This window comes from Rhinolophus hipposideros (assembly GCF_964194185.1).
Source record: "Rhinolophus hipposideros genome assembly, chromosome: 20".
Taxonomy (NCBI): Eukaryota; Metazoa; Chordata; class Mammalia; order Chiroptera; family Rhinolophidae; genus Rhinolophus; species Rhinolophus hipposideros.
The window spans coordinates 32,981,830-32,996,521 of NC_138066.1; the positions used below are offsets into that span (position 1 = coordinate 32,981,830).

At 55.2% G+C, this 14,692-nt stretch overlaps 2 protein-coding genes across 2 annotated transcripts; both read left to right on the forward strand.

Annotated features, from left to right (window-relative positions):
- Positions 1-4,675: 4,675 nt before the first annotated feature.
- Positions 4,676-9,938, forward strand: HOXB6 (homeobox B6). The gene is made up of 2 exons (XM_081028289.1): positions 4,676-8,004; positions 9,033-9,938. Exons 1-2 carry the CDS (start codon positions 7,590-7,592, stop codon positions 9,290-9,292), a joined length of 675 nt encoding a protein of 224 aa, XP_080884415.1. The 5' UTR covers positions 4,676-7,589; the 3' UTR covers positions 9,293-9,938.
- On the forward strand, positions 9,770-14,381 carry HOXB5 (homeobox B5). The gene is made up of 2 exons (XM_081028288.1): positions 9,770-12,497; positions 13,151-14,381. Exons 1-2 carry the CDS (start codon positions 11,936-11,938, stop codon positions 13,396-13,398), a joined length of 810 nt encoding a protein of 269 aa, XP_080884414.1. The 5' UTR covers positions 9,770-11,935; the 3' UTR covers positions 13,399-14,381.
- The last annotated feature ends 311 nt before the right edge of the window (positions 14,382-14,692 follow it).

Consider the following 14,692-nt stretch of genomic DNA (forward strand, 5'->3'; position numbering starts at 1 on the left):
GTAAGTAAAAGGCCCTTAAACCAGCAGTTTCTCCTTTAATGACCGAAAAAGCCCCTGGAGAGCTCATGGAGTTGTCATTGGGAACCCCGGTCTGCCCGCATTTGGGCGGACGAGGCAGGGATCCATCCGGTAGTCTCCTCCAATTTCTGGGGTGCAGAGGTGAGAATCCAGTTACTATATTGTTCACCTTGGCCTCCATCAGGGCCACCTTTCCGCCCGAGGCGTAAAGTAGGCCTTAGGGGATCTAGGGCCCCCACATCTGCAATGCTGCAAGCCTCACAGGTGGGGTCCCACCATCAGTACGGTTGAGAATAAGGGGGGGAGTTCAGAGGAAAAGAGGGGGCACTGAAGCTTTCATTTTGCCTTGACACAAGTGGCAACTCTGGACACCAGCTGCTGCTGCCGCCGCCGACTCACCCCCAAATTGGCTTAGAATGGTACTCGTGCGGAGGATTTAGGGTGAATTTTTACTAGAAGATGGGACAGAGCGCCAGGGAGAATAGGGAGGTTCGGAAAAGAACCCACTTTCCTCGCTGGACCCTTGTGGCTCCTCCGCCTGATTGCTTGCACCCCAAATCTCACCGCTTCTCAGATTGGGGTTTCCCCAAAAAGCGAGAAGGAGAAGAAAAGAAGATGGCGACTGAGAAAAGGGTTGCTGGTGGAGCAGCCATGAAGAAATGCAATAAATTCCTTGTTGTTTTATGAAAATTTACAACTTTGTGATAGAAGTTTATGAGTGGTTGAATCCAGCGATTGGCCGGCGCTGGTCATGTGGCTGGGCGATCGTGAACATGAACTTTTTATCATTTCCCTGGTGGTTATAATGCAGCATTCTTTTGGACACCACACCTAGGTCGGAGCACTGTCGTCCTTTAGGGCTCCAGCCTCTTGATATTTTTATACTTCAGTATCAGCTCGATAAAGCAAAAGAGAGAGAGGAAGAGAGGGAGAGAGGAAAGAAGAGAGAGGGGGAAGAAGGGGTGGGAATTACACAAAAGGGAGAACCAAAAATAATTTTAATTCCTAAGTTAATTTGCTTGCTGATCTGGGATTTTAGTCATCATGGAGGGTAAATGGACAATCTGCCCAGGATCGCAGCCTGATACCATTTTTCAAAGCCAGAACTTACTCCATTTTCTATGCAAATATCAGAAAAGCGAAACACCCTCTCTTCCAAGTCAGAGAAGGGGAAGCGACGGCTCTCAGGTTGGGACAATATTATCTGGAGGATGAAGAAGAAACCGAACGCTCTTTTTTTTTCCTCCTTCCTCCCCACCCTTTTCAATCGGAGGAAAGAAACCCCAAGGTCTGCAAAGGTAAGGGAGATTCTACAATTCTCATTCTTTCGCCTTGATTTTGTAGGGGGTGGGGCTTGGGTTTGTCTCCCTCCTCCCCCCCCCCCGTCCAAGACGGGGCTGAACCCCACCTCTGGGTGCTGCAGGGAGAGGCTTCCCAGGAAATTCGGTGGCTGAGAGAAGGGTGGCTGCTTCCTGGAGGGGGAGCCCAGGCAAGAAAAATGGGAGGAGGAACCGAAAGGGGCCACAGAGGCGAGCTCTAAGTCGCCTTTTTAAGCTGGGAGGAGAGGCTCAAGCGAGGGGTTTGCGAAAGAGGATGGGGGTGTCTAGGCTTCTGGGCGCTGGCAGAAGCCGGTTGCTACGGCCTCTGTGGGTTTGCGCCCCTTCCCCCTCCCACTACCCCGCCCTCGTTCCGGCCTCTCCCCGTTGCCCTCGCGCGGTTCTCTTGCCCGGTTTGGGTATCGGCAGTTTCCCGGCAGCATTGGCACGAGGGGCGGTGGCGCTGAGGGACGTCCTGGTCTCTGGAGGGCCCGGAATCTCCGCAGAGGCCGGCGAGGGCGAGGAGGCGGCTAGAGAGACACAGAAAGGACAATATACAGAGAAATGCTCATTATCTCCCTTCGGAGGAGACATTTCTGAAATTAAAGGGCTGTAAGTGGAGACACCCAAATCGAGAGACACCTCCCCCTCCCCAGGAAGCCCGCCTGAGAATGCCCAGGTCTCTCGCCACTCCTGAGGAGGGAGCCTTGCTCTGCAGTGAGACAATTTTGTGTGTGTGTGTGTGTATGTGTGTGTTTAACGCGGTAGGCTACAGCGTGTTGGTTTTGGAGCCTTGTTCTGCAGTGAGACAATTTTGTGGGTTTCTTTTTTTTTTTTTTAACGCGGTAGGTTACAGCGTGTTGGTTTTGTGCAATATTGATTCTATTACTTGTGTTTTATTGATATGGGGTGTGTGGATTTCGGTGGAAGAGAAAATTGCCATGTGTGTGTTTGATGTGGAAACGTTTCAAACTTTCCTGGATCCAAACCTGGTAATTGTGAAGAAGCTGTTTAGTGTGTTGTTGTTTTAGGCTTGTAAACACAAACAAAAAAGAAAAGAAAATAAGAAAATTAAATTAGGGGACCTAATGGTGTCGGGACTGGAAAGCTTCCTGCCGCTGAGCTCAGGCAGCTTGTCCTGTTCCTCCGGCGCCTGATTTCATTACCCAGCCAGGCCTCCTGGAGGGGGCGTGGGGGTGGGGGGAAGAACCTTCGGGCCAGAGCCTGAGATTCCTAAAGTAGCTGATTGAGTGCAAGAAGGCACAAGCCGCTAGGTGAGGACTTGAAAATCGAGTGAGAGGGCTTCTGCGGAAGCTGTAAGCCAAGAGATAAGAGACTTTGGGCGCTGAGGGCAGGGGAGACTGATTTAGTTTTGTTTGCATGAATAGGTGATTGCTTTTCTTTTTTTAAAAAGACCAGACGCAGAGCGTTCAGCCTCGGTCCTCTGGTTGCCCAGGGGTTGCGGAGTCTGGGATGTGGAGGGGAATATTGGTCCTCTCAGTCCTAAGCTGGGAAGAGAGGGACACAGCCACTTGTAGCGCGGGAGGGGGCCCCTGGAGGCCCAGGTAGATGCCCTCCCAGCCGTCCTGGACTGGATGCCTGGAGGGACCCCTCGCTGCGTAGCCAGAGAAGTTCTCAGTCAGCACCCATGGCACTCGGAGCCTATTCTCAAAGGAAAAAATTCCCCAAACCCACCCAGACTAAAGGTCTTTTTCTCCTGTAGTCTCGACGGGGTATAAATCATGCCTTAGACAGTTTGCTCTGACCCAAATTATGCAGTTTGCTGCCATCTACCGTCGGTTTGGAGACATGCGGCTTCGGCAAGCCGGGCGACGCTGCCTGAACCACGCTGGACGCCTGGAGCCTGGCGGTTCAGGTTCCGTGGGATTTGGGGGAATTCGGGCCCAGATTGTCGCTTTCCGCTAGATCTCGGTTCCCGCCCGCCGGCGTGTGGATGAGAGAACAAGAGTCCCCTGACTGCTCGCCCGCCCGCCCCATCCCGGTTCCAAACCTGGCGGCTGGCTGGGGAAGCAGTTTTTCCTAGGAGATATTTAAAGAGGACTAATACTGCATCCCGCGGGCAGGGGGCCCTGAAACGAAGGGTTGGGGAATCACTGTCGTGAGCCCCCACCCCCCCACCGCAGGTGGGAGAGGGGATTATCCGGGCCGCTCCGAGATCCGAGGCCAAGGCTGTTCATGGTTTATTTGGTTTTCTTTTCGGCCAAGGGAGGGTCCAGCTGAGGAGGCGCCGGCCCGGCAGTTCCACTCGGTTGTCAAAAGACAACCGGGTCTGTGTTCTCCCGGTTGGCTTGTGGGTCTTGGCCAGTCCCTTGGCCGGTGAGTCCGTGATGAAGGAATTGAGCCGAGTTTTCTGGAAACTGATGGTGTCTGCGAGTGAGTGTGGGCCCCTCCCTCATTCTCGATCGTTTCAAGCGAAATCGACACAAATATGCTTTTGGGGAAAATTGGGAGTAGGAGTAGACACCAATCATTAAGGAACCAAACCATCGTAATTTCCGTTCCTGCCGGACCCTTCACACCCGCTTTCCCAGAAGGGGTGGCGAGGGCGGGGGTCCTCGCCTCTGCTGCCGCGTTTGAATATTGGCCCCTGTCTCACGGGTTACTGATTAGCCCGGGCTTTCAAGCCGCAGGAGGAAGCTCTGGTCATTCCTTTCAAGGTGCTGTGGCCCTGGTTCCTGGGCGGGGGCTCCAGGAAATTGCCTGTCGTGCCAGGCAGGCCGAGGTGTTACCAGGGTCTGGCCCAGGAGCTGCAGGAGCTGCCGAGGTCCAGGGGCCCAGCGGTGCTGGGGGCAAACACGGCGGCTGTCGTCCCCGCGCCGTTAGCGCGGGGTGAGTCTGGGCCGCAGGGGAAGAAGCCCTTTCAGCTTTTCCGCAGGGAGAATGACTTCCTGGCGAATAGAAGGCCCGGCCCAGTGCGGGAGGCCCCGAGGGAGCACGCCCCGAAAGTCGTGGGCCCCTCGGGGATTTTTTTCTTGTGGGCAATCCAAAGGACAGATATGGAAGGGAAGGCATCTGGTACAGTGTTGAAACACTTCAGGGCTCTTAGGGTGCCGGCAGACCTGAGGGGGTGGGAACAGGGAGAGCGAGCTGAGCGCCGCCCTCCCCACCGGTAAAGCTGGGACGTTGCCGCTCATTTGCATAATGGAAATTATGTCTTTGTACCGCTCTGGACCGGCCCATTTTAAGGGCCTGTCCCATCGAAACAGCTCCCAAAGGTTGGGAGAGACCACATTGAACACTTATGTTCCTGAAATCCAGAGGATCACAGATTTGGGTTGTGATGTTTTAATTCGCGGCATCGTTGTCAGAGTTGGGAATGTGGTGGGGGAAGGTGCCCACAATCCAAAGAGCTGGAGGTGGTGGAAGCTTTGTAGCTGAGAGGAGAAGGGAAGCCTGGACAATGTCTCAATCTCCCCTCCCCTCCACATACATACAGGCAAATACCCCTCCTTGAGGTTGCTGGTACAGGAGAATTTTACTCCTGAGCTGAACACAACCAAGACATTTCCCTGGGAGCTGGAATGTGTGCATCCACAGGAGCGTAGATTTGCAGCACAGAAAACTACAATTATAAATCCTGCCTGTGGGGTTTCTGTACCATCCTTCTGTTGTATACTCAAGACTTGGTACACATTTATATCCACCTCCCCATACACACGCTATCTCATGGAGGCAGAGAGAGACACCCCACACTGGCAGATGGGCTGTGTTGCTGTGTATTTACATATCCCCCCTTGGAGACAGACAGACGTGGGCGGCAGTGGACCGAACCACAGACAGATTCTAGAGATTTGGCTCCAGAAACCAGGCGGTCTCTGGCCCAGCTCTGCCCGCCTGCTCTTTCTCCCAAACAAACGGATCAGAGGAATAAACGCTCATAAATACCTCTGAGCTTAGATAAGAGCGATGAGGCGCTATTTCCTTTCATGCCGGACTCCAGGCGCCCAGGCCCTGCCTTTGCGGCTCCATCTCAGGACAGGCAACCTGCAGAGGTGAGGTTAATTTGGGGCTATGACTCTAAGGATAAGGCAATTATTTTCCTGCTTCTATATCACAGGGGAACCTTACTTTGTCTAGGCTCCACACGCAAGCCCAAACCTTCCAGTCCTAAGATGAGGACATTGTGGTCAGGAAGGAGGCAGAGAGGGCTGAGGCCCAAGGTCCAGCCTCAGTGGCAGAGAAGGGGGAGGTGTACCTAGGCACTCTCCCATCTTGCTCCCCCTGCCGAAATGTTCCCCATTCCTCTTCAGGAGTGGGCCCAATCACAGCTAGATTGGAGCATTTATGATTCTCCCTCATTAGGAGGCTTTAGTTTATTTTCTTAAATCTTGATAAAATGGCCATAGAATTAGGCTGGGAAGGGATCACCACTTGGTTCTGAAAGTGGAGCCTAGAAGTTGTCCTGAATTCAGGAAGCCTTGTAGGCCACTTTACAACCATTTGCGTTCTTGCCCTTAGTCACCAACCTCAGCCCTCTACTATTTTCCCTAGTGTCTTGTATCATCTTTAGTGGCCAGAGCTGGCCCACCAAACGGAACCCAAAAGGCAAGGTAGAGAGGAAGCTCAGCTTAGCCCTTTATCAGATTTTATCCCACAACCTGGCCCATTCCTGGCTCCAGGTCCAAAGGTAGTTCACCTTGTACTGCCTGGCCACCACATGCATGTTAGAATGTTGAAAAACACATTGTGGCTCAGGCCTCCAGCCTGGCTTCAATGTTGATTTTCCTTAGATGAGAGAGCCAGAGACATATACTCTCTCACACACCCAAACTTGAACCACACACAGCAAAGCTGGTGATACAAACATGAGATGTGGGAAGGATTATACAAATACTGAGACAGAAGGGTGGTGAGCATCTGGAGAGGGGATGCAGGCTCATAGTGGTAAGCTGCCTGCTAAGGCGCAAGGAGGACCCAAACACCCTTCCCTCTTTATAAAACCAAACCATAATCAAGTCTTGGGAAATAATTGATTTAAAAAAGAACTTCCAGCTTCTGAAGAGACTTGGAAAAGTTGCAAGGGCTCCTCTCTTCCTAGTGGTCTCTGATCGCCTCAAATATCAGCAGGGTTTGAGGACCCTAAATTGGAGGACCACTTTCTTCCCTATACCCACTTTCTGAGACAACCTTGATTCCTAAGACTCTGTAGCTCAGGATATTCTTATATCTTTTGGGTAAGACGTGGGGGTGGAGTGAGGGTTGCTGGCAGGATAGGGATCAGAAAATCTAGGCTGGGGGTCACCCCTCACACCTCCTTTCCATATCCCTAAGTGAGGAGAGGGCTAATCCCTTTCTCCAGTGCTCCTCCCTGTGCCAAGAGCAAGTGGTGCATACGAACCAGGCGAGATGTCTTGGGCAGCAGCAACCATAGCCTTCCAAAAAAGCTCCTAGCCTAGCCGCAGAGCCAGAGGGAGAAGACCCTCCTCCTGTTTCCCTGCCCTCCGGTCTTCTGGGCAGCAGGCTCTGGCCTGCCCCTCAGACCATAAGAGTTGTGGAGAAGCAGGAATAATAACCCTGGGCTTGGAGGAGACAGAGAAAATCTGAGAAACAGAAAAAAAAAAACGGTTTTCAAAACCTGGGTTTCTTCTTCGACTCTCTTTCTGAAGACAATGCTAAGTAGCAGAGAACTCTTCTCCCCTTCGACCAACACAAAACCCTAGAAACAAACCTTCTCCTTTAGTTCCCTTCTAGCCAGATTGAAATTTGAGATTCAGGGATGGTTACCCACCCTTCCTTTGAGGGAATGGGACTCAAGCAACGCAGGGGTTAACTTTTCTGAAAACACAATTAACTTTTCCCTATTCTGCGTGGGGAGGGGAGGTTATATTTATTTAATCACTGGGGAGTGGGGTGGTCTCAACCCAAAGCTCCCTCCTCCCTCAAAGGCACAGACGCTTCTTTCGCAGATCCTACGTAGGTGGAACAGGACGCGTCGGGTTGTGGGGAGAGAGAGAGAAAGGAGAAGGAGGAAAAAAAGGTTGATAGGTTTGTGCGCGGGTCCCTCGTGCCGGCTGCGCTCCTCCTGGGTGCTATTTGACAATTCCTGCCTCTGCCATTGGTCAGTCTTGGATCAGATGGTTGTATTTCCTTCTGGCCCTCACTGGCACCTCGCCATCCCCCCTCAGCTAAAACCCAATCTCAGATATACTACTAATAGGCGCGGCGCTCGGACTATAAAACACAACAAATCATAAACCCGGCGGAGCAGCAGCGGCCGTGCGCGCCTCCCTCCCAATGAGTTCCTATTTCGTGAACTCCACCTTCCCCGTCACTCTGGCCAGCGGACAGGAGTCCTTCCTGGGCCAGCTACCGCTCTACTCGTCGGGCTATGCGGACCCGCTGAGGCACTACCCTGCGCCCTATGGGCCCGGGCCCGGCCAGGACAAGGGCTTTGCCGCCTCCTCCTATTACCCGCCGGCGGGCGGCGGCTATGGCCGAGCGGCGCCCTGCGACTATGGCCCGGCGCCGGCCTTCTACCGCGAGAAGGAGTCGGCCTGCGCTCTCTCGGGCGCCGACGAGCCGCCCCCCTTCCACCCGGAGCCGCGGAAATCCGACTGTGCGCAGGACAAGAGCGTGTTCGGCGAGCCTGAGGAGCAGAAGTGCTCCACGCCCGTCTACCCCTGGATGCAGCGGATGAATTCGTGCAACAGTGAGTGAGACTCCGCCGTCGCTGCGACCCCTGCGGGCCCCCACCTCGGGAGACAGAAGTAGCAACCCCTCCATTCTCCAACTGGATGCGGGGTGGGCGTCTAAGTTAGGAATGAAGGGGAGATGGGGCGCTTGCACTGGGGCTTCTGCACTGTCCTCTCACCCTCAGTTGCTACAAAGTTTGCAAAGTCCCAGCCGCACTCGGAGACAGGGTAGCGAGTGGGCTCTCGGGGGTGGCAGGCCAGAGCAGGGATTGCGAGTCAGGGCAGGGGGCAAGGGCCGCAGTCATGCGCTTGGCTTTTTCCCTTGCGCCCCCAGACCTCGTAGGGTCCCCCATCCAAAGACTGTTCCATTAAAAACCGAGTGCGTCACGGGAAGGGGGGCAGCGTGACGCTGGCGAGGGAGAGTGGACTTGTCCCGGACAGTGTCTCCCTGGGGGTGGGGGGTTGGGGAAAGATGAGGAACCAGGAAAGGGGCGGTAGTCAGAAGACGGAGGGAGAATAAGGGGAAGAAAGAGCGGGCTAGAGGGCGGAGGGGGAAAGTGGCAGAAGCAGGCGCCTGGGTCTCAGGTTGGATTATTTGTCGGCCTTAAGTCCCAAATTGATGTCCATTAGCGGGACACGAAAGTGAGGAGCCGTTAATGCCGACTATGGATCGATCCACGTCATTACGGATTAAGGGCTGGAATCTATCACACGGTAGTGGGGGAGCTAGAAAGATGGGGGGAAAAAGATCCGGCCAGGAAGAGACACACCTGGCCAGTATACTTTCCCAGCCCCTCCCCCTAGACTCAGGTGGGATTTTAAACTGCTCCTCCCATCCCCCACCATGAGTCTAGACCGGAATCGCAGGCCTAGGAGACCCGGAGGGAATCTGGAGGGGGCGCTGGAGGGTGAGGGGGGTGGGCAGGGAACGTGAGATTGAAGGGCATCCCGGGACAGGCTGGAGTCCTTGTTTGAGAGTCGAGTGGGGGAGGGGGACTCTAGCCCTAGTGACCTCAGGCCTCAGCATCTCTTCTCTGCGTAACAGGTTCCTCCTTTGGGCCCAGCGGTCGGCGCGGCCGCCAGACCTACACGCGCTATCAGACCTTGGAGCTGGAGAAGGAGTTTCACTACAATCGCTACCTGACCCGGCGGAGGCGCATCGAGATCGCGCACGCCCTGTGCCTGACCGAGCGCCAGATCAAGATCTGGTTCCAGAACCGGCGCATGAAGTGGAAAAAGGAGAGCAAATTGCTCAGCGCCTCTCAGCTCAGTGCGGAGGAGGAGGAAGAAAAACCAGCGGAGTGAAGGCGCTGGAAAGGGAGGGGGGACGCGAAAGGAGAGGCCTGTGGGCAGCCGTGGGCATCGGAGAGCCCCGAGAAGGCTCTGCAGGCGGGGGAGCCCAGGGACCTGCTCTCCAGCACAGACAGGTGGGGCCCAGCGCTCTCCTGGACGCCCCCACCTGCAGAGCTCTCGCTGTGAGCCGGGAGGCTGTGCCTCCTGAGCCCACCCAGCACCCCGTGCGCCCCCTCTATCCGCGTGGAACCCGCCTCAGCCCGATCAGCCCCCCTCCAACCCGTGAGAACTGAGGACCGGACTCACTTGATGTTTCCTGGAAGCAGAGCAAAAAACACTCTTGTCCGTGTCGCGTCTCATTTCGTCCATGTCCCCCGTGCACGGTTTCAATGGTAGCTTCGCAGTCCCCTCAGCGGGGGCCTCGAAGACTCCCTAACCCCAGACCTCTCTCCTACCCCCTACCCCCCAAAGCCACTGGAAGGAGCACATACTACCTAGAAGTAAGAAGAGGAGCCTCAGAAGAAAACAAAGTTCTATTTTATTAATTTTCTATGTGTTGTGTTTGTAGTCTTGTCTTAGCTCGGGACGTGAAATACTTCGGTAATAATATTAATATTATTATTAATGATGATAATAAAGAAGTAAAAACTCGCCGCTCAGTCACCTCTGCTCCTCCCCTGTCACTTCCCCACCCCTACAGCCACCCTGTGGTCCCTCGCCGGAAACTCCGCAGCAAAGGCAGGAGTCTGGTAGGCCCCAGCGGGCCCGACAGGACTCGGAAGTTACAGTTGAGATAAAGGCTGGAGCCGTCCTGCCCATGCTCCTGCGCTGCGCCTCGCGGGTACTGAGGCTCAGAATGGCCTCTCCAAGGGCAGTCTTGGGGGACTGAGAAAGGTCGTTTCCCTCCTGTTCTCTAGCTTTTCCTCGTTTGTCCCTGGCACGAGGGACAACACAGAGGCCTCCTCGCCAGGAGTCCCTGCAGAGACTTAGCCAGGCGGATCTGTAGACTGAGAAGCGCTTTTCTGTCCTCCCGCTCACCCGGGTCGTGGCCTTTGGCCTGCCCACATGGCCTGGTCCACCGCCGGCCTTGGCCCTCGGCTCCTGGCCTGTGGCTCCGGAGACCAAATCAGGGTCGCGGGGTATCTCTCCACCCACAGCTGAAAGCTTCCTGCCTCGAGTAGGAGCTCAGCGAGGAGTAGGAGAATGCGAAGCCATAGGCAGGCGTGGCTGAAGGGCACGACTTTCCCCTGTTCGTTGGAGACCTGAGGGTAGGAAGCCAGGTGATCGGGCAGTTTGGTCTCATCTCCTCAAACAAAAACGACCATTCTCTCCCACCCACACCCAGGCGGCAAGCTGCGGACACTGTTTTCCTTTCTTCCTCCTCCCTCTCTCCTTTTTTTATTTTTAAAGAAAATAGCCGCCCGGCAGAAGGGGCCCAGCTGCAGCGATCTTTGGCTGCGCAATGCACTCAGCAAGGCGCCGCCGGTCCTCGGAACCCCTTCCTGGGGAAGGCATTGGCCGCTGGGCACATTCTGACACTACCCGCAAGCCCGCGAGGGTCGTCGAGCGGGGCCTCCCGACGGAAGAGCCGGTATCTGGTGAGGAGGAGAAAGGATCCTGCCTTGATCCCGAACTCTGAAAACCACATTGCCACGCAAACCCCGGACACCGACGCGGTCGCCGTTACCGTTTTCCCCACAGCTAGGCCTCTTAACCCCGGGCGTGCTCGTTCTCTGGGATCCCTATCCTGCTCTGCCATTCCGCAGGCCGGGTTAAGGATGAGGAGGAGGTCCGGAAGAGGATTCCAAACTTCTAAGGGACATAGGGGAAGCGAAAGTTTCTCCTTTGAACCCTTGGCCCAGCCCTGCCGGCTCTGCCTGGGCGCTGTGAGTGGGCCACGGCAGCCCCGTTAGGAAGACCAGCCGCAGCTCGCGGGAGAAGGGGGAGGACCCCGTAGCAATAATTGTTTTTCACATACCTCTTTCAACCCTCTCCCTCATGTCCACCCCCAACTCAGAGACTTGCAAAACGCGGGTAAGGGAAAAGCAACTCAATGTTTGATCATCTCATCCAGAGTTAAAATAATAATGACAGGGAGAAGAACATAAATAGAAGTTATCCCACTCTCAGGAAAGCGGAAAAAGGCTCAACCGGTCCCTCTTCTAAAAGACTCAACCCTGCGTGTGAGCCTAGGCCGGGTTTCTTTCTCGCCTGGCGGTTGCGGGGAGCCAGCAGGGAGGCAGTCGTCGCCGCCATGGCAGTCTGGGGCCCGCGCTCCCGCCGATCACCGGGAGGTGGCGCGCTCTGCTCAGAGGCCACCGCCAACCTTCTCCCTGTTTCTCCCCCTTCTTTTTTCCCCCTCTCTCGGAGGCTCGCATTGAATCGGCCCTAACGATTCTCGGATCGTCATTATTTGTAACCATAGAGCATGAATTACCTCTTGAGGTCATCAGCGAGAATTTACGACTGGTCAACAAAAGCACGTGATTCCCTAACGCCCCCCCATCCCCCTTCCAGCCCCCCCCCCATATTTGGCCGCATACATAGCAAAACGAAGTACAGTGCATCGCTATAATTCATTAATACATCATAAATCGTGAAGCACAGGGTTATAACGACCACGATCCACAAATCAAGCCCTCCAAAATCACCCAAATGAGCTCGTACTTTGTAAACTCCTTCTCGGGGCGTTATCCAAATGGCCCGGACTATCAGTTGCTAAATTATGGCAGTGGCAGCTCTCTGAGCGGCTCTTACAGGGATCCCGCTGCCATGCACACCGGCTCTTACGGCTACAATTACAATGGGATGGACCTCAGCGTCAACCGCTCCTCGGCCTCTTCCAGCCACTTTGGGGCGGTGGGCGAGAGCTCGCGCGCCTTCCCCGCGCCCGCCCAGGAGCCCCGCTTCAGGCCAGCGGCGTCGAGCTGCTCCCTGTCCTCGCCCGAGTCCCTGCCTTGCACCAACGGCGACAGCCACGGCGCCAAGCCCTCTGCCTCGTCCCCCTCCGACCAGGCGACCCCGGCCAGCTCCAGCGCCAATTTCACCGAAATAGATGAGGCCAGCGCGTCCTCGGAGCCTGAGGAAGCGGCGAGCCAGCTAAGCAGCCCGAGCCTAGCTCGGGCACAGCCAGAACCCATGGCCACCTCCACAGCCGCACCCGAGGGGCAGACTCCGCAGATATTCCCCTGGATGAGGAAGCTTCACATCAGCCATGGTAATTCTCGCTCTTTTTTTGTCTTCTCTGCGTTTGGGGGAGGGGGGAGGGCAAGGAGAGCTTGGCTTTTCCTCGAATATAGATTTATTATTTTTTTCTAGAGAGGAGAAGTCTCTAAGAGGGTCCTCATGGCTCGAGGGACAGAGCCAAAGAAGGTCTTTAGCTGGGGGAGGAATATTTTTAATAATTTGTTCCCAGACTCGGCTTAGATTTTATTCGCCCAGCTTGTATTAGCTTTCAAATGAAGGATCGGGTTTATATAAGATGGGGAAGGGTCCTGCTTACCCCCGAAAATTTGAGACTGCCGCCAGCAAAGAAGGGGCAAGCAGTCAAACGAGCTTTCCAGGGCAAGAGTGCAGGCGCTCTCCTCCCTCCCGGGGCCAGCGGCCGCCTGAGCCCAGCCAAGGGTGAGGCACAGGGAGGGAGACAGAGACAAAGCCGAGTGCTTTCGCTGCTGGCAGAAGTGGGGTCTGCAGGAGAAGGGGGTGCAGAAAGGGAGCTTGGATGCGGGGCGTCTGGAGTGGGGAAGATTGGAGCTGCAGTGAGCTGGGGGCCGGGGACGCCTGGGTCCTGCTCCACGCCCCCTCCCACCCAGTGCCCCCTCCTTTAACCGGAATAACGTTGCCTCACGGGCTCTACTCTGTCTGCTCCAGATATGACCGGGCCAGACGGGAAAAGGGCCCGGACCGCCTACACCCGCTACCAGACCCTGGAGCTGGAGAAGGAGTTCCACTTCAACCGCTACCTGACGCGGCGGCGGCGCATCGAGATCGCCCACGCGCTCTGCCTCTCCGAGCGCCAGATCAAGATCTGGTTCCAGAATCGGCGCATGAAGTGGAAGAAAGACAACAAACTGAAAAGTATGAGCCTGGCTACAGCCGGCAGCGCCTTCCAGCCCTGAGCCCTCCGGGAGGAGTCCTGGGCGGCCCAAGAGCCCGTGCCGCCCCCAGCCCCGGCCCCTCTGAGCCTCCCCGCGCTGCCGTTGCCCGCTGAGGACCGGTTCCCACGAGCCTGCCTTGCTCTGGCCTTGTGTTACGATTTTTCGTTTGGTCTTAGGTCTTCCTGTGGCTCCCTCTCTCCTGGACTGGTTAATCTTGTTATTATTGTTAATAATAATGATAATTATTATTTTCCCTCCATGCTCCTCACTCCCCTCCACTCATCCCAAATCCACCAGTGTTTCTGAATGTTCGTGTCTGTGGTTGCACTCCTTCCCCCAGGAAGAAAAGAAACTCGCATGTTTAATGTGAACTTTCCCCTCCCCATCTTGTTCTTCTAACTTATTTATAAAAGGATGATCGCTGTATTTTGAGTTTCAGCTTGAAACTTCTCTAAGGGGCAGCAGTTGAGGTGGGGTGGTGCCGCAGCACTGGGGCCCAGCTGAGCTGGCCTCGGAGATGGAGTCCATGACTGTCTCTTTCCACCCTCCTCTTCCTCCTCCCTCTCTATTCCCTGGGCCCAAGTCTTCCAGTGGCTTGGTTCTGGGGTGGGAAGCAGCCAGGGAGGACCAAAGGGGTGATGTTGAGAAGAGGGAAGGTAAATAGTAAGAGTTGATTTCCTGCCACCTGGGTAGGCCCCACAAGGCCTGATCTGGGAGTGTACGGAAACAAAAATAATCCTCAGTGTAAAATGTCTTGTGTATTTCTCTGTGAATCCATGGGTCTGGCGTAGAGGGCCCAAAGCTTGTAAATATGGGGGTAGTCTGGGTCAGACCCATCCCTTTCCCCCTAACCCATTTCGCTTCCAAGTCCATTTGTAGTGAGCGAGTGGATGCTGTGTTACATGTGAAATCTGTCTTTGCCCAGCCTGTCTCAGTGATTCGCTTTTGGTATTTGTTTGTAGCTTTCCTTGAAGTCAAATAAATGTTTCCCCTACTCCACCGCCCTTCCACTTGTCTTTTCTCTGGGAGCCTGCGTCTCCCGTCAGAGGGCACACCCTAGACCATTCTTGATAGATCTAGAGAAGGGAAAGCTCACCAGCAGCCCCTCTCAGCCACCTAAGTCCCTGGCTTGGTCAGTGGTGCTTGGACCAGAGGACAGGCTTTCATGCCTAGAAGACTGAGAGGCCCAGAAACCCTATGTGGGGCTGGGGCAAGGGAAAAGCTGAGCTGGACTCCACCCTGGCCTTCCAACAGCCAGCCAGAAAAGTGTCAGGAAACCTCTTCAGGGAAAGTAATTTGGGCCTAAGTCCTGAGC